This window comes from Polyodon spathula, chromosome 2 (assembly GCF_017654505.1).
Source record: "Polyodon spathula isolate WHYD16114869_AA chromosome 2, ASM1765450v1, whole genome shotgun sequence".
Taxonomy (NCBI): domain Eukaryota; kingdom Metazoa; phylum Chordata; class Actinopteri; order Acipenseriformes; family Polyodontidae; genus Polyodon; species Polyodon spathula.
The window spans coordinates 31,802,028-31,822,940 of record NC_054535.1 but is presented as its reverse complement, the minus strand read 5'-3'; the positions used below and the strand labels follow the sequence as shown (position 1 = coordinate 31,822,940).

The 20,913-nt window shown below is 35.3% G+C and overlaps 1 protein-coding gene across 1 annotated transcript in view; it reads left to right on the top strand.

The window, feature by feature from the left end:
• Positions 1-6,194, top strand: part of LOC121295316 (H/ACA ribonucleoprotein complex non-core subunit NAF1-like) — a 39,839-nt gene extending 33,645 nt beyond the window's left edge. The window contains exon 9 of the mRNA XM_041219797.1: positions 5,234-6,194. Coding sequence (XP_041075731.1) covers positions 5,234-5,703 — 470 coding nt within the window. The 3' untranslated portion in view covers positions 5,704-6,194. The remainder of the gene's footprint in view (positions 1-5,233) is intronic.
• Positions 6,195-20,913: the final 14,719 nt, after the last annotated feature.

Here is a 20,913-nt window from a genome sequence, read left to right as displayed (position 1 = left end):
CCACTTTGGATCCTAACAGGCAGCCAGTGCCTTTACAGGTTTAACAGCATCAGTACTTAAATACAGTAGTACAAATGGTTAGCATACGCTTAGCCTTCAGGCTATAAAATACAAAAAATTAAAGCGTCCACCGCTACGTTCTAGAACATTCAATATATCACTCTCTACAGCTAAAATATAAATCCTATACCTTATAGCCATGCATTAATATAAAAGACATATTAAATTAAAAAATATGCTTACCTTCCAGTATATGGAAGTGTAGTGTAAGATATAATGAAAAATAAGAACGGTCTTCAAAAGGCAGAGACTTGACTTCGACCAAATGGCAATCGGTTTTACAGAGATCATCAGAGCATGAATTACATCAGCTTGAAGTTAGCAAGTTATGCGATACTTGACTGGGATTTACAGGATTTTCCCTCCATTTGAATACATCAGGAGTCCCAATTAAATCTGATCATCAATCTGCCTTGACAGTGCTTATCTTTGAGTTAATGATATATTCTAGAAATATCCAGTCAACTCTCTGTCTCTCTCTGTCTCTTTTTTTATTTTATAGAACTAACTGAATGTGAGCTCATGGTTCACTATCTTCCACCCCTCCTTTCCCTAAATTAGGTGAACTGGAGTTCACAGGGTCCTTGCTACCAAATACAATACAAGTATATGTGTGTATATATAAGATGTTTTTAATATGTAACACCTGATCTATTTAATTGTATTAACGTGGGTCAAAACAACGTATTTGACAAAGAGTGTAGGGGTTCATCATAAGCCTTTGAATAAGGACTAAACATGTGGCAAGTCCAGTTATTTGCATATAAATGTTGGCTATAATAAATATGTTAAATGTAATGGCCTTATACTAAATTGTACCATGGTTGGACCAGGCCTGACCTCTCTCTCTCTGTTTGTAAAAATTTGCCTGCACAAGCAGGTTTCAGACACCCTGTTTACTTGCCAAGGCCAGTGTTAATTAATATGAAACTCCACTGTAAGCACTTTTCCAAATTCACTGCGTAAAATCATATTTTGGCTGATTCAAGAGACACCTGGACCGGTATCTTTTCAGATAATAATACAAAAAAGCGTACATCCTAACTCAGCTCTCATTATTTTCTTATAATATGATGAGATACATACTCCTGTCTTTCTTAAAACACCTTCCCTTGGTTCTCAATCAAGGTTGGCAAATCCTGCTTTTAAGAGCAAGCACCAATTTGTCATCCCAACATTGCTTCTATTACGAACAGGCAAAGGACGAGGTCACAAAATGAGTTATATTCCTTCAGCAAGTTCACTGTATACTAAAGTTTATTAAATAGTCTGCACTATATTCTCTTATTTCAAACTTAACAGTTCGTTTATTTTTTTATTTTTTATTATTGCAGTAAAACCTTTATATAAACTAAACATTTATATTCTTTAATATAACGGTTATTGTAATGTCTATTTTTTGTTTAGTTAGAGAAACTGAACTAATTCTTAAATGGATTAAATTAAATGCTCGCTCCTGCTTTTACAGTCCATTTGTATTTCAGTAGTGCCTTAAACACTTTAAACATTTCTCTTCAGAGAGTTTTGTCATTATTATTAGATCAGTACTTTTTTTTTAAAATTTAAAACCTCTATACTTAGTAACAACACAATCAAATAAAATCAAATAGGTCTTTTTAGATTCAAAAATCGTTATGTCTATAAAAAAAGGGTTACCTTTTTGTTTCTGCTAATTTGCAATACCTAGCCTCTGTGTCTAGCTCTCCAAAAGCCACGGCTCCACTTTTAAACCAATCAAATGTGGTGCCTGCTTCTGCCAAGGCCACAGGCTTCTGCGCGCAATAGTCTTTACTACTTTAAAAACAGGGAAGACCCTATTTTTAAGTCTGACCGGCTTCCAAGAGTTTGTCACTCTAATAACAAAGGCACGCAGACAAGCTTTTTTTTTCTAACATTATCACTTGTTCAGTTTTCTTAGTTCAAATCATTGTAACCTGTTCATAATTTGCTGCAATATTATTTATGCTGGTTTTATATTCTTTAAAACACAGTACAATTATTACAATATTCTGACAGTGTCAGTCAGTACTGACCTTCTTTCGTTTTTAACTGTAATGTGTTCTTTCAACAATAATAATGTTTGTATAACAGTTTAACTTTAAATGATTTTATAAGGTATTTCTAATTTGGATACTTTAATATAGCAATCTCTTATACATTGTAATTGTATTTTACTCCTTTGATATGCACAGAAGGCAAGAGGTTAATTTTTAATTAGGCACCTGCTTAGCAGCAAATGCAACCTTGAATATTAAAACTTAGGACTGCTCGTACATTTACTTAATGTTATTGTATTAGGTTTCTTATTTAAATACTTTTGTTTTTTTCTTACTATAATCAAACCTAGTTTTATTACTTCTGGCATATTAACTGTGCTCCATAGATTCTGCCATTCTGCTCTCGCTGGATCAGAATGTTTTGAGGCTCATTAAAAAAGATGCTTTTGCCCGATAAGGGAGGTTTGGAACTCTCAGCAGGTCAGTCTGACCTTCAATGCAACAAACTCCTCCTCACACGCCTTACACAGATCTGCTAATAATATTTTCTACTGGTTTTAAATTCATTAAAACACATTACAGTCATTACAATATTTGTTGCAGTTTCACAGATGTTCAATTTGTATCCCAAAGGTCAGCCTGCTTCCATAGCTGTGACCGTCTTTGGTCAGTTTCTTCTCTCAGTGAGTCAGTTTCTGCTCGCAGGTGTGGGTGACAGTCATTAAAAGCCTGCTACCTGCAAAAACTTAAATCTGGTTAGCTGGGCTCCTATCTCTGCATTCTCATTCCCATTGTCAGTGGGCAAACACATTTTAACTAAATCTGGGTCCATTAAAGAACCGCACACCCTGCAAACAAAAGTTTTGCATCACCTACAATTTTAGGATTGACACAAGAATAAAAAAGCTATCTAAACATAATTTCTATGTTTTTTATTTAACATCATGTAATAATAATTTAAAGTCATAATAGTAGTTATTTCATATTAGATTTTGAAATGTCACATTTTTAATTTTTTGTCAGTTTTTCATCAAGTATATTGAAAACTCATAATTATACTTATTTTTAATATGTAGATTATAGAGACAGAGTTATGTTGTGGTACAGTTTTAAATACGATTTGCTTTGTTTTAGTGCCCCTTCGGTCAGTTTGAACTTGGTCCAGCTTTCTTCCATTGATTTCTGTTTTTTTTTTTTTTTTTTTTATCTTTGTACAAAGGGATGTGCTATATGTCCTGTGTTAGTCAAGCTGTATTACTATCAAATCTAGGATTTTAACAGTCTCGTTACCCCACTCCCTACATGCATGATATTGTAGGATACTGAAATGTGATAATTCTTCATTCATAAAACAAAACACTATGTAAATTTCTTTTTGAAATTACAGGCCGTCATTGGTTTAATTAGGCTAGAGTTTATTTGTCCAAGTGCAGTAAATTTGTTTTGGTATCCTCCAATACCTTGCTTTTGTTTCCCCCAAAAGGCTATGGACACATTAGACATGTCCTGGGTAAAGCTAGAATAAAGAACATTTAAAAGTCACTGACAGATTATATGCATAGCACAAGTTATGCACATTTGACATAACTTAGGGCTTTAACTTTTCAGTTTTTATTTTCCAAATCACTACCTCCCTTTTTAAATGTTCATTAGTAGTTGCTAAGCTGTCTCTGCTTCCTAATAAAGAGAACACTTCTAATTAATGACTGTGTTTAAGATTTAGTTTTTTTTTCTTTCTTTGCTACAAATCAAGGAGATTTTCAATGATGGACTTTAAGTGTACACTCTGTACTGGGTATTTTATGCTGAAAAGAAAATCTGTCAGGACAGCTCTGTTAAAAAGTTGAAAATAACAAAAACACAACAATAAACTAGGTGACTGCAAGAATGACATGCAATTAGGATCTGCGATGAGCAATTAATGTAATTTGTCATGTCTGTTTTGAAGTAAAAATGAAGCGGCACAGAATCGGGCTAAGTCAGAATGTGAAGACTTCAATTATCCACGGCTCCCTGGCGGATTTTATCTCTGAAATACAGTACATTATTGCCAATGTAGACTTAATGCCTGCGGTGCGCACACACACACACATAATGACAGATGTGTCAGTCTAACCAGTGGAGTTGATCCCAAGACAGCAGCATTACAGATGCGAGGATTCATGTCTTGGTATGAACAGCAGAAGGATTCTGTAAAATTAGTTCTCCTGAGGCAGTTACTTAATGAAGCCCAGCAAGCATATTTGCCTCACTGAAACAGTAGACTATGGTAGACGTTCTCAAGTTTCAAATGAATGACTTGCAGCAGTGAATTTAAAAAAAAAAAAAAAAAAAAAAATCTGTTGGTACATATTTTGTTAAAATGTAAGAAAAGCTTAAATTACATAGCAGGCTTGTTTTTTTTTTTTAGTTTTAAAGTTTTAAAAAAATGTAATAGAATTGTATTTTTTTGTTTTTGAAATCCCCCAAAAAACTAGCAATAGTTAGCTATCATTATTTAATATTAATGCATGGAATACATTTGCGATACCTTCTGATATTTCTAGCTGCTAGACACATTTAGTTTACAGGAAAATTGTGAGCTCTGATGGGCTGAATAGCGCAATCCCGTCCTAACATTTCTTATGATTTTGCAGCTCTAGTATTTTTTTTTCTTTTTGTAGTATTATTTTTTTTCTTTGGTAACAAAAAGCTAGGGAAACAAGGTTGGAGATGTATCACATTTTGAAAATATTTTGCTAGGAGCATCACTGTCAAAGTAAACAAATTCTAAAACATTCTTCTGTCTTTGTAAAATATTGTATTGCGTACATCTCCAGTAAATACTAATTTGGTTTTCATTACTAGTTTCTCTATTTTATTCATGCATTGTAGTCACATGCAATGACAGCTCATTAACCTGTGGATTTTACACATCTGTTGACCACCATCCGAGTTAAAGTACTTGGTAAAGCAGGCAACAGATTTGATTACTTAGTGTTAAAGTAGTATCAATCTATACAAATCACTGATTATGTCATTCATAGATAGCATAGTTCAACACAGTCTGAAATGATAGTAAGGGTTGTAAATGTAAGAGATTAATAATGTAATGACAAGAGAAAAATCTAATGCCACAGTTTTAAATAACAAAATTCTGTTTTTTTTTTTTGGTTGTTTTTTTTTCTCTGTTTCAGACAAAAATGACGAAGAGCCTATGCAGTATAGGTGGCAACACCAGGCTCCTCCAAGAGATGGGCACGGGTACCAAGGCTGGGGATACAACTCTCTTTCTCAACAGGAAGGCTTCCTAAACCCTGCAGGCAGAGGATGCTCCCTCTCAAGAGGGCCATTCAACCCCACCTCTAACAGACCGTTCAGACCTTCAGGTTTCCCGCCTCATCACAGCAGAATGATGCCACCTCGGCCTCCGCCACCACACTTCTATGACCAAGGAAACTTTATGTTGCCTTGCCCCTACCCACCACCATTCCAGCACCCAGGGTCCAACATAATGCCTCCATTCCCACCTCCTCCTCATATGAGTATGCATTGGCCAAACCATGAGATGGGCCCCCCTCCTCCGTTGCATAATGTGCCTTTCCAACCCCCTCACCCACCTTATCCAGGCTGTCATTTTACACCTCAAAATGAATCACACAATTAACTGGTCTACATGACAAAGACATGTATCCTTCGCTACTTGGTCATAGGGAAAAAAAAAAAAAAAGTTTTTTTTTTTTCCTTGCAAGGGGAGGCTTATACAAATCTGCAAAGTTCTAAAATATTTTAAATCGGCTTTGTTTTCTAGGTAGATCATATTAGAAATCTGTGTCTTCCAATGTGTACATCTGAATAAAGATAACTACACATCAAACACATCCAAAAACATATTTTGTGCAAAATGAGTAACATTACATCTTCCTCATTAATATATCGGTGATTAATGTCTGCCAAACCATAACAGACACTTCACTCATTATGCACACAGTGCTATTTATAAGGATAGTTTCATTAATAATTACAAATATATTCTTCTGTGTAGGTGTTCCATTGTGATTTCTAGTGATGTGATAAAAAAAAAGAAACTTAATGTAAACAAGATGTTCTTACTAACTAAGCATTATGTAGCACAATAAACTCAATTTGTTATTAAAATATTGTTTTTCATTATTATGCATTTATTTATAAAAATTCAGATGTTGCCTGGACTCTGCTGCCTTTTGGCCACTTTTAGGACTATCCAATGACAACTCTATTTCTGGACATGTTACTATCCAATTATAATAGAATTTGCTAAAATACAGCCCTTGGAATTGTTACAATCATCTTTGTTCCTGGGACAGATCCTGGTGGTTTATATGATTTAGAAATAAACACCGGTAAGAGCTCACCAAATTATTGTAACAAATGATTTTGCTATCAACTAGGTGAAAGCGAGTTTTGGAGCTCTGCCCATTGCAGCATATCTGCGGTTTAGTCCATTAGAAGTGGACAAACTTCAGGGCTAGGAAATCCCCAGGAATTGTACAAAATTATTCCTAATTGCTGCATACTAATCAGAACATCCAGATAATTCGTTTAGCTGATATAGTGAAGTTGACCAAGTTAGACTGATCATGGGAACCAACCCATAGACCAATATGTAGAAAATATAAACCAGGACATTAGACAATTTAAAGAGTCATTTCTGTGCGTTGTTGTGCAAATATAATTAGACCAAATTGCCCCCCCCCCCCCCCATGTTTTTATATAGTTTATGTTATATATTTTTTTTCCCCTGTATTCATTTTTAATGTGGTATCCACATGGTGTATGTACTGTAAAAGTATACATTCGACGAAGAACAACCTAACCCCCCCCCCCCATTAACATGCTCAGCATACATGTTAATGAATTATAACATATGAGATAAAGGCTGTTTTGGTATTCTAACTTTTAATATTTGTTGTACATTTGTGTGGTCATTATAATATTTCAAGAACTCCCATCCAAACTACATATAATACACTGCATAATATAGAGAGTCAAATATACAAAGACATGAGAGATATGTGTTTCACTTGTTTTATTCTTAATATCTAGAGACACAGTAGATTTGTTATTGATTAACTGTATTATAAAGGTAGGAAGCTGAAACTATATTCTTTAAGATAAACTCCCCTCATTGTCTACTAAGAGAAACACAAGGATCAATAATAAAAGTTAAACTTTAAAAACATTAACATTACACAGTATAATATGTAAAAGCATTGTAAATCATGCTGTAAGAGGAGGTACTGCAACCAGAACAATGATAATGAAATGGAGGATTCAATACTGAGATGTCTGTAAAATATGATCTGATGGGATATATGGTATGGATGATACAGACTTCCTAATTGATAATGGTTCCATTATAATGCTGCATGAGAAGTTCTAGATGTAGCTTGTACCCTTACTGGGTCCATATACTGTAATGGGCAGATGGCAAGTATTAAAAGAATGCAGGCAGTCTCTTTCAATTACTTTAGTTTGTCCAACAGTCAATCTGTCTTTAAGGTAATTTGGTCAACAAATCCAAACTAAGTTTTTGCATATAACCCCTTAAATAACCAATGTAGTAATTACATTTAACAGCACACTCCATCTACATGTTCCATCATTGTATCAGGTTTGGTCATTTAAAAAACAGACTTATTTGTAGTACTTGTTTAAAAAATACATTTACTATCCATCTTTTCAGCATGGTATATAAATCTGTTGATGTTCTTACATTCATTGTCAGTTTTTGGAAATCTAATGCATTCTTAATTTTGATTTATTTCTGAACACTTAACCAGGTATGCTACTGCAGTAAGGTGTTGAGCATCGTGTTGCTTCCATCCTTAAAATTTCAAAGACGGCGGTTCATAAGAACAAGGTCAAGCAGCACACATTGGGGACAACAAAGCTACAGACCGGCAGAGGGCGAAAACGACTCTCCACTGATCGGGATGACTGCTAACTCATTCGAATGTCACTCAGCAACCGTAGGATGACATCAAGTGACCTACAAAAAGAATGGCAAATGGCAGCTGGGGTGAAGTGCACGGCAAGGATGGTTTGAAACAGGCTCCTAGGGGCAGGGCTGAAGTCGTGCAAAGCTAGAAAAACGCTCCTTCATCAATGAGAAGCAAAGAAGAGCCAGGCTGAGGTTTGCAAAAGACCATAAGGATTAGACAGTAGAGGACTGGAGTAAGGTCATCTTCCCTGATGAGTCCAATTTTCAGCTTTGCCTAACACCTGGTCGTCTAATGGTTAGACGGAGACCTGGAGAGGCCTACAAGCCACAGTGTCTCGCACCCACTGTGAAATGTGGTGGAGGATTGGTGATGATCTGGGGGTGCTTCAGCAAGGCTGGAATCGGGCAGATTTGTCTTTGTGAAGGACGCATGAATCAAGCTAAGTACAAAGTTGTCCTGGAAGAAAACTTGCTTCCTTCTGCTCTGACAATGTTTCCCAACTCTGAGGATTGGTTTTTCCAGCAGGACAAAGCTCCATGCCACACAGCCAGGTCAATCAAGGTGTGGATGGAGGACCACCAGATCAAGACACTATCATGGCCAGCCCAATCTCCAGACCTGAACCCCATTGAAAACCTCTGGAATGTGATCAAGAGGAAGATGGATGGTCACAAGCCATCAAACAAAGCCAAGCTGCTTGAATTTTTGCGCCAGGGGTAGCATAAAGTCACCCAACATCAATGTGAAAGACTGGTGGAGAGCATGCCAAGACGCATGAAAGCTGTGCTTGAAAATCAGGGTTATTCCACCAAATATTGATTTCTGAACTCTTCCTAAGTTAAAACATTAGTATTGTGTTGTTTAAAAATTAATATGAACTTATTTTCTTTGCATTATTCGAGGTCTGACAACACTGCATCTTTTTTGTTATTTTGACCACTTGTCATTTTCTGCAAATAAATGCTTAAATGACAATATTTTTATTTGGAATTTGGGAGAAATGTTGACAGTAGTTTATAGAATAAAACAAAAATGTTCATTTTACCCAAACACATACCTATAAATAGTAAAACCAGAGAAACTGATAATTTTGCAGTGGTCTCTTAATTTTTTCCAGAGCTGTGTGTGTGTGTGTGTATATATATATATATATATATATATATATATATATATATATATATATATATATATATATATATATATATATATATATAAACTATTATACAAAATGCATGCATAGAAAATAATAAAAATAATCTTGGATAAGGTTTAGATTAGAAGTCCTTCTCAAAGTCACTGAACAAAAAACACATTTGTCCCAGAGATGAATGTGGTTCTGTTTCAAAACACTATGAATTCTAAATTAAAATTCCAATCGTAATATATTCTTTAATTAAAATCCTAGTGTCCTGAAATCAAGCCTAATAAATTGGGTCATTATGCAGTGCACTTTCTAGAGCCATTTAATAAACAGTGACAATTTCAATTTCAACCTAGAAGTAAACAAATCATCCAAGCTTCCCTCTGCCCTTGCCAAAGTTAAGCTATTGTTAGCCGGATTAATCAATTGGCACCTTGAAAAAGTGACGACTAAAAATGTTAAAGTTGAGATTGTGAAAAGAAAACTATTTCATTCTATTTCTATGGTGAAGATCTGATCTCAGAATTATACATACAGTATTTGTTTGTTTGATGTCTTACATTTTATGCAAGGATGATTTTAGTAGACTTCTGTAATTTATGCCGTGTTTAATGAGAGTGGCTATTTCCTGAGGAAAATAGGTAGAAGCCTGGGGAACACACTAAGTAGTAATGAAGTGGGGAAAGAAACCACACACACACACTTACACAATCATGTACCTTCCTGCAATTTAGCGAATTTAAACCACAAATATAATATATTGTGAGCAGGAACAAAACAGACCACAAATTCATTTCTATATGCATCATCTCGTGCTATATAAATAATAATAAAAAAAAAAAAAAAGATTTGATACATTTATATATTTTACACACACCCAATTACCAATTCTAGACTCCAAGTCCCTTACCTAAAGAAACACTAATTTCAGAAGACAGTGTTTTGAGTTACAGACTCATCTCTGACCTGTTTACTCAACAAAAAAAATGCAAATACTAGTAAGAAAAAACTTCCACACGATGTGTTTTGTATTTAGTATTATTTTTAAAGCTTTTTCTAATTAAATAGTAGAAGGTATTTGTGATTTAAACAAAGTTAAGTTCCTGACAAATTACTTTTATAACAAGTCTGATTTTTATACATACGGTTCACTTCCACTCACCTTCCCACCAAGCATATGTGTTTCGAAACCTGTCACTCAAACTGTCACTCACCACCTGGAAAAACCTTTGCTCCACAAACCGGTATAGTGCAATCAGAATGGGGTATGCTTTCAAGAATTTTGGGGTGACTGTGGGGTCCACTTTAACAGTGACTGGCAGGCCTCAGCAGGCTCCCAGTTCTTCCATAAAAACAATAACATAGTTCTCCAAATCTGATGCAACAGACTGCTTCTGGACTTGGTGCACTGCAGTAACAGAAATCCCCAGGGTGTCACTTTGCCCCTTAATTATCTGCAATGGCAATGTGTTCTTCGCTTCATTATAGTCAACTTCAGCATGAATGCTGCCCAGTACCTTGAGAAGTGCTTGAGACCACTGTAGCAGAGTAGAATTTTCTTAGTTCAATTTTGGAAGCTGGTCTCGCCATAACTGATGATATATATCACTACTAATAAGTGAACAAGCTGACCCAGAATCATCTTCCCGCCTGTGCTTTATTCCATTTATGATTACTTTCGCATGGAATGCTGCCTTCTGTTGACTCACTCTATCTTTGAACCTAATCACATATTCTTGTGTTTCATCCAAACTGACAGTTTGTGCCTTTTGGGCTGGTGTTAGTGTCGCTTCTTTAGTGTCTTTGTCTTTGAAACAGAATTACTTCATTTCAATTTTGTCATACAGGCACAGGCAATATTATCTTTTTTCTTGTAAAGACACAGTCAGCAGTGATGAAACAGCATTCAATTGGATTATGTCCTCCTCCACAATGGAAACAGGGCTTACTGGTTTCCAATGTATCTTCAGACCTCTGAAGCTTTCTTCCCCCTTTCTCTGAAGGTTTTGCCTAGTTTGATAAACCTTGACCGATGTAAAGACGGCTGACACTGTCGCAGGGCAGAGCATACATCCATTCATTAATACAGTTTCAGTGGCCAAGCTTTCTCATCAGCCATCTTTAATGTCAGATCAGGCCCAACCAGCAGTCAGCATTGCAGGTCTGCATCCTGTACACCACATATTATCATAGCATGCAACCCATTTTCCAACTGGTCTCCAAACTCACCACATACTGCCAGTCGGTGTTTTGTTTTGTTTTCTTCATTAAATTACCATTGTTGGTTCCCTAGCATCGGGGTCTGTGTTGTTATTAAATCTGCATGCCTGTGCAACGTGTCAACACCCACTGCTCTGTGTCTGATTCAGTATTATTCAGTGACGACCCACCTATGTAACATCACCCTCTTAAACAGGGCCACACACAAAATGCTTCTTTTCTGGCCTCAATACCGTTTGCATTTAAAAAAAAAAAAGAATCTGAGTTGCTGAGAACATTCCTTTCATAAGTCTTTCGTGTTAATATTAATGATATTGTGTCGCCATGGTGAACTGTTAATACAGCATTTGTAGTAGAACAGATAAAATGGATGCAAAACACTATGCAAGAGAAGAAAATAAAAAAAATCTTATTTACTTGCATACAAATCTATTTGCTTAACTCACTGTTCTTGAATCCCACAGGCGGTCTGACATTCAGACAAGGCTGGAGACAGTTTCCTTTCAAGTACAAAATGTAACCAATACTGAATAGATGTTTATCTAAAGACTTGAATCCTGCATACCAAAACTGCTCTTTGAGCCTGTGATGCAGTCGTGACCCTGCCACTGAGGGATCAAAAGGACTGCAGTCACAGAACTTGCCGCCATTTTTTGGCGAAATCCTGTTTGTTTTTTACAGAGGCCAGGACAAAGCCTCTCGGCTTTACATGTCAACCAGTCTGTGGAATTGGAGGCTTTTTATCCATCTCCTTTCCAGTCTAACAGAGAGTGATGGCTCCATATGCTCTGCCCAGTTCAGGCCCTGGTGTATTTTGTTGACAGGACAAAAAGTTTGAGGCAGTCTGTTTTTTTTTTTTTTGCCTGCTATGGGGTAAAGTCCCTTGGTCATGCCCTGTCTAAGCAGCAGCTGTCCAAGTGGATAGCAAACACAGTCAAGAATGCCTATGAGCTGGCCAACTTGCCCTTTCCAGAAAAGCTCATTGCCAATTCCACCAGTGGCCTTGCAACTTCGTGGACTTTTTATTCCAGGGTGCATCTGTCAAGGACATTTGCAATGCAGTGTGTGGGCTACTCCCCATACCTTCAATATGTTTAACAGGCTAAATGTTGTGGATCCTCACAACCCTGGTTTTGGAACTAGTCTTAAGGGTGGCTTCTCAGTCAAACCTTACAACACAGACATAGAGGTGAAATTCCCCCTCAATTTTCCAACCTAGCTACTTGTTACTGGGGTACCAAATGATGACGCACAGGGCAGCCTCTCGGCTTAGCCTTGTAGCATTCCAATCATTCTGCAAACATGCCCTTGCAACAGCTTGTTCTTGAAATGTAATGATTAACATTCAAGGTCGTTACGTCCACTATTTGCAGCAGGCTTGAAGGATAAATGATGCTGAGAACTGTGACTGCAGTCCTTTTGATCCCTTGGAGGCGGGGTCACAACTGCATCACATGCTCAAAGAGCAGCTTTGGAAAGGATCCCATCTCATTGCCTGTTGTTTTATAATAAGCAGGCAGGAATCGGTTTGCAGTAATAACTGGTTTCATACAATGATTTAGGAACACGAGAACATGAATGCATCTTTAACTCAGTTCCAGCTTCTCTATATCTTAACTAGTGACACATGCTAGTAACATCTCATGCAGCTTTTGAAAAACATAACTCCCATCAGTAAACAGCACATTCTGTACATCAGTTATAAACTGCAACAGTTACCAACAAGTCATCTTTGCAGTATAAATGTCTGATAACCTAACATATGTTCCTGCTTCAATGCCACTAAAATAGTGAATGTTACATTCCTCCAATCGCCTCTCTACATCTGTCTGATCAAAAAACAATCAAGAAAAAATTAGCAATTAACAAACATATTAAAAAAAAAAAAAAAAAAACATTTCTCAGTAAAAATAAGATTACTTAAACAAATGAAATGTCTCATTAAACATGTCCTTGGTACATACATTTCTAAAACCTATTAATCCCGGAGAATGTATTAGTTACCGATAGAACTCCTGTTTTGTTAACTGAAATCATTAGCAGACTCATCGGAATTCAATTAAAAAGATAGGCGGTCTAACTAATGCATCCTCCTCTAAACGGAATTTTACTAATATATACCAATGTGCAGAAGTAACTGCTTTGAGATTATCAGTATTCGTTAATGAGAATGTAATTGTTCATCTTGTTAGTTTAATTGCTGCTAGGTTGCTTCACTTACCTTTCTTCTTGTTTTAGCCATCACCAAACTGTAGTAACAACATCAGTTATGAGGATTATAGAACAGAAGACACCCTTTGATTTCCTCTATAAAAAAACTAAGCTAGAGGTAATACATTTGTATTTAATTTAAATTAATTTAAGTTTCTCCTTTTAATGATGGACTATGTTTCATAATATACAAGAATCCTGGACAAGTTTTTTTTCGGTTAACAAAATTACTTGAATTTCATTAGATGTAATACTTAAACAAGAACATTTCAAAGGGGACACAAAGTGTCCTTTTGTTTGTGGTTTCAAAAGTTAATGATGGCAACAGTTGTGTATAGTAACTTACTAATGAATAACTAGACTTATTTCGTATGTGTGCTAAGCAGTAACTTTAATATAAACTATATTATTTTTTTTTTTCTTAAAAAAAAAAAAAAAAAAAATATTAAATATAAAACACAAACATTGTAATGTCTAGTTGGCAGAACGACCGTCTAGACTTAGCTTAATAATTTCTATGTCATACACCCGATTAATAACACTGACAGACTGGGGTAATCTCTTTACCATAGTTAAATCACGACCCTTCTTGTATCTGGGAAGAACAAGAATAATCGGCAAATTTTAATTTTTAAAAGTTATAAGCAATTCAAATTCGTTTTGTACAAAATATGTTTTGATATATATATACGTTGTGACGTAACTGAATAGATATATATATACATGTGGTGGTATCCTGAGGTTTCTCAATTGTAATATTGACATTAAACCGACGTTTAGGCTGTAGATCTACGTGGTTTGCAGCACCACTCTCATGGCTTCCGAAGTAATGAAGGCTCCATTTCATATGTTTATTATGGTATAGGTAACATCAAAAACACAAACAATTTGTTATTTATAGCGTTTTTATTTATTTATTTATTTATAGCAAAAATGTATTTGCCCGAAAGGTGTCGATATTTTGGGAAAAAATGTACTAGGATGACGACAAAGAAGGGGTCAAAAAAGGGGGGTCTACGGACATGAGGTAATGGTCTTTGATATAGGACAAAGATTTTTACGAACGTACAGTAATTTTTGGTTTAGAAAGAACTTCCTATGTGTAGATTTTCCTTTGTTTTTCTGACTGACATATTGTTTAAATATCTTTTAATATACTTTTTTTTTTTTTTTTTTTTTTTTTTTTTTTTTAACAAATATTTCCTTAATGTTGGGTGCAAGTTCCAGTAGTTGTCATAAGTAACAACGATTGGGGAAGGGCTTAGATTTCGTGTTCTAAGTCATTATGTTAAAATAAAATTTTAAGTGATTTACACGCAGACGAATACCCGTTCCCGGGACGATCTTTATATAAAATAATAATAAAATAATAATAATAATAATAATAATAATAATAAATAATAATAATAATAATAATAATAATAATAATGTTAGTAGGTATATTACTATATTAAAAAATTTGAATATTTTTACAAAAAAAATAGTTGCCTACCTATGATTTCAGTAAATTATGTACCATTGCAAGTAATCTTTTATGATCCTTTTATGATCTAAACACTGAGGGTACCGGAAACATCCAGCAGTCTGCACACAGTCCTGTGCTTTTGTACCAACTCTGTCAGTTCACTCAAAGATTCTGCTTTGTCTAGCTGTACAGTAAAAGTTGGTTGTAATGCGTTATGACAAAACTGATTACAGCAGCAGTGCAGTTATAGCACCTATTACATTTTGAAAGCCACTGCTTGGAAACCCCTTATTTTATAATTTTTAAACAAAATTAGTTTAGATAATAAACCTTTACCAGAATGAACTACTATTGGGCAAATTATCTTTTTTACCTCATGGAGAAAAGTTTGATATCTTCATCCACACTGTTTTCAATTGTGGCTGTAAAATCAGGGTGATTGGCTGTGTAATGGAAAAGGTCTCGAGAGAAAACATGGCCCTGGACCCCCATGAACCACAGAGACTACAATCATCTTCCCAGCTAGATGGTACTCGTCATCCGTGGCAGCTGTGTGAACCACACAAATTAACACAGGTTAATTATGCACAAACATTATTATTATTATTATTATTATTATTATTATATTATTATTATTATTATTATTATTTATTTGGCTGACACCTTTATCCAAGGTGACTAACATATAATTGCTGTATATACACTGAAGTATCATAGATTCACAAGTAACTATAACTAAGCTACATAGTTTAATAAGACTGATCTAATGAAGCTAGGAACACATCACCTAAAATAAATGAGAAGTACAATGAGCCCACGAAGAGCAAGATAATTATGATTAGACAATCATGACTTAAGAACATGTAGCAAAAGCATGAATACCTAGAAAGATGCTTCTGCTGAAGATGTGAAACAGTACAACTCTGGTTACAAAATGTAGGGTAAAATTAGATATATTTAATATTATATATATATATATATATATATATATATATATATATATATATATATATAAATAGGAAAGAAAACTGAAGAACATTTACCTAAACTGTCAAAAGTGAGATGCTTGCTGTTTGGCGGACCGTCAAATATTCTTCTTCCTTTAAGGCAAGCCATAAGGAGTGACGAAAAAACCCCTTTGGGGCCACCAGTGTCAATAGCTTCCTCAGATTGCCCTGCATCATCTGTAAACTTCACCAACATGTCAGCTGCTGGATCATATGCTGAGCATTTAAAACCACATAATTGTCTCTGTTAATGTTGAACCTGCTGCTGGCAAACTTTTGAATATTTAATGAAAGGTTTGAAATTAAGTCTGCAGCAGACATTTCATCTACCCTGTAAAATATGAAAAAAAATAAAAAAAAAACATACCTTTTAAATGTGTCCAGGTACGATGGTATCATGTTTTCTGCTGTGTCCTACATTGTTTAAATTGATGTGTAGGTGATGCGTTCCTAGCTTCGATAATGGATAATTGCAAAGCATATGACATGGTTTATTTAGATTTCCAGAAAGCTTTTGACAAAGTCCCGCACAAAAGATTAATTCTCAAACTGAACGCAGTTGGGATTCAAGGAAACGCATGTACATGGATTAGGGAGTGGTTAACATGTAGAAAACAGAAAGTACTGATTAGAGGAAAAACCTCAGAATGGAGTGTGGTAACCAGCGGTGTACCACAGGATCAGTATTAGGTCCTCTGCTATTCCTAATCTACATTAATGATTTAGATTCTGGTATAGTAAGCAAACTTGTTAAATTTGCAGACGACACAAAAGTAGGAGGAGTGGCAAACACTGTTGCAGCAGCAAAGGTCATTCAAAATGATCTAGACAAGATTCAGAACTGGGCAGATACATGGCAAATGACATTTAATAGAGAAAAGTGTAAGGTACTGCACGCAGGAAATAAAAATGTACATTATAAATATCATATGGGAGATATTGAAATTGGAGAAGGAATCTATGAAAAAGACCTAGGAGTTTTTGTTGACTCAGAAATGTCTTCATCTAGGCAATGTGGGGAAGCTATAAAAAAGGCTAACAAGATACTCGGATACATTGTGAAAAGTGTTGAATTTAAATCAAGGGAAGTAATGTTAAAACTGTACAATGCACTTGTAAGACCTCATCTTGAATATTGTGTTCAGTTCTGGTCACCTCGCTATAAAAAAGATATTGCTGCTCTAGAAAGAGTGCAAAGAAGAGCGACCAGAATTATTCCGGGCTTAAAAGGCATGTCATATGCAGACAGGCTAAAAGAATTGAATATGTTCAGTCTTGAACAAAGAAGACTACGTGGCGACCTAATTCAAGCATTCAAAATTCTAAAAGGTATTGACAGTGTCGACCCAAGGGACTTTTTCAGCCTGAAAAAAGAAACAAGGACCAGGGGTCACAAATGGAGTTTAGAAAAAGGGGCATTCAGAACAGAAAATAGGAGACACTTTTTTACACAGAGAATTGTGAGGGTCTGGAATCAACTCCCCAGTAATGTTGTTGAAGCTGACACCCTGGGATCCTTCAAGAAGCTGCTTGATGAGATTTTGGGATCAATAAGCTACTAACAACCAAACGAGCAAGATGGGCCGAATGGCCTCCTCGCGTTTGTAAACTTTCTTATGTTCTTTCTTATGTTCTTAAATTAGTTTCTTAACACTGGCCCAGTAGTTCTCCACGTTACCAAGCGGTAAATTGCAGTGTCAGTTTGATAAGTAACAGGGTATTCCATGCAAAAAACATCTTTCTCGCCACTGTGAAGCTGTAGCACAAATCTGGTATGGATACCTCCTGTTACTGCCCCGGATAACAAAGGATTATTAGAAAAAAAAAACCCTCACTCTCACCTGATACTATTGCAGATCTTGTGAGGAAGGGTCTGCGTGACTTAAAATAATCAATGTGCAATTCAACATCTGAAATAATTTTTTAATTAATACATTTTTGTTTTTATTTATTTTTTTAATTTTTAAGGGATTGTTTTTTCTAAGTTCAGGCAGAGGTGGAAGGATATTTAATAAAAATTACTTTTTTGTTAACTAAAACATGTTTTTATGTTTTGGGGTTTTTTTTTTTTTTTTTTTTTTTTTTTTTGGTAATGTTGGTTGATCCATTTTACAAGCGCAAGAAGGCACTTCAGGGTGTGGGATATACTTTAATATCCACACTGGGTTAAAGCACCCAGGGCGTGTGGATATTAGAGTATATCCCATATCCCGTCGTGCCTTATTGCTTACATATACCATGCATATTTATTCACTTATATGCAAAACAGAGGGTTGTCCCCTATAAATAAAACATTGATTTGTTAAACATTAAAAGAAACAGTGATCATCACTTGTTCAAATTAATAATAAGTTATTTGGTTCAATCAAATTATTTAATTAAATTAATTTATATCAGTTGCAAGGACTATCTCATATTAAATTAGATTAATAGATTAATAGTTAATAGATTAACTCATGTAGTATTAAATGATTCAATATGCATAGATCCGGACTTCAGATTACAATGTCTTGTTAGGATCCCTGTTACTGTTGTGAGTTCTGTGGTTCAAGCTTGCTTGTAGCAGAGAAGTCCTTTTGGTTATTACACAGCATTGAAAACAAACTGGCTTCATAGGACTAGAACATTTGAAGACAAAGGTTTGTAAGGGTCACAAAGATGAAGATGGTGAAGATGAAGGATTGAAGGCAAAAGTCAAAGTCCTGAAGACAAAAACTTGTGTTCAAAGGCAAATGCTAAGCCTGCAAAAGAAACCATGGCTGAGCGAAAGAAGAGGACATGTCCATCCCTTCCTAATAACTGTGATACTGATTATCATGAAAAACGACCAGTTATCATTACCTAGAGATTACCAAGAGGACACATTTGGTGGGTCTCAGAGTTTCCACGCAGCTTAGAAAGTCATCACTTTCTCTCTCTCTCAACAGTCATTATTTACGTGACTTAGTCACGACTCACCTCATCTAAATAGGTGTACAATTGACCAAAATCTCAGGGTTTTTTAGCATGGAAACATGTCCGGAAGTTGTACATTATTCCTGCTAGACTCCAGCAGTGAAAATTAAGTTTGTGAAGTAACCTTGCACAACTTTTTACTATAGCTGAAATTCTGGTCAAGCAATCATTTATTAGATTGAGATCTGCTTTTTGTAGCCCTGCCAAGCTTTGACCAAATAGAAAAACATAAGCATACAATACAAGGGGTATAGAGAACTTCATTTTGTTTTTAATCATTTAAAAAATAAATGGAGACACCATTTATTCATTATTTTAGATTACTGCCATTTGACTCATAAAAAGTGCAGTAAAGTTATTTTATAAGTAAGATTATACTTTCTGGTCTTAACTGTAAATGGTTTTCACAAAATATTTTTGCTACTGTATTATGTATTTTACCCCCGCAGTACTTTTAATTTGACCTGAGACATAATATAAGACAAGCTAAAGAGAAACATTGAAGTCGAAGTAAGAACTGATATAGCTCTTTGATGCAAACAATAAAAGCCTGCACCCCCCAAAATGAAATGAAATGTTTACAGTCATGTGTTACGACACTCTTACATTTCTTTGCTTTCAGCTATAGTACATTATTTAAACAATCTAAAGGTTTCCTTGGGTGAAGAACAGCAGCAGTGTAACTATAGATTAAAGTGCAATATGAAATAACCTCACTATACCAAAACAGATCAGGCATAGAGGAGGGGGCAGGAAGTGTAAAGAAGCAGAGCATCGAGGAGTTTATTCCCTAAAAAAAGGTTCAATTCATTCATGATTATATTCATATGGAATTTTTTAGTATGGAGACTTTTTTTTACCTTGCTACTGTTACACTGTTGTCACAGTTAGAAAGATAGAAAGATAGATAGATAGATAGATAGATAGATAGATAGATAGATAGATAGATAGATAGATAGATAGATAGATATTGTAGCAGCTGGCTATGGTGGGCTCCAGCAGGGATGAAGAAGAGGCAGACAACATTGTAAAGTTCCAGAAGCAGTGGAAACTGTTATTTTATTTCCCACACTGTGCGGTGAATTGGATCTCTTTTAGTAATGGTTTTAGCTCTTTCAACTCCTTAAACACACTCAGCCACTGGCTCCGCATTTTGCTTCAATATACTGCCCATTCTTTCGCCCATTGGCTCAATTACAACTTGGCATCCCATTGGATGTAGCAGGCACCCACTTGTGCTCACTCACTGGTAAGGAACACAACAGTACAATTTACACATGACTACAGGTCTCCCATCCCCTTCCCCAGTCCATAACATAGTCCATTTCACATTCCATTTTTCACAGGCCCCTCGCAGCAGCTGGCCCAGTGCTACACTAGATAAAAATGTAATATATATAGTTTTTTTTTTTTACTGTTTTTTAAATGCTTGAGATAAACAAGGCATTACTTGAGAGAATGCAAGAAACTTGACACGTCTGTTCATGACAACCATTTTTAGTTTTGCACCGATCTGTACAATTTCAGATGTATCTAATTTTGTTTATTATCTTAAAGAAATTGTATTAAAAAAAAAAAAATTAACTTGGGTAATCAAGTTTTTCCATGACCCTCTTTCAAATGTATCTTAGTTCCCATTAAATGTCCCTTTCTAAATTCATATATTTAAATAATAATGATCAATGCTCATATCTTCAAGTACAAGTACAGTAAATGTATTTTCATTTCAGAACAAAAATAAGTTAACTATTTTAGCCTTAGAACCAACTTGAATATCAATTCAAGTTTAGCTTCAGACACAACCGTTAGAATAAGTTAAATTCTCAAATCATAAATTCCTCAATTAGTGTAACTGTTAATAATTAGTGTTTCAAAGCATGCACAATATCTTACC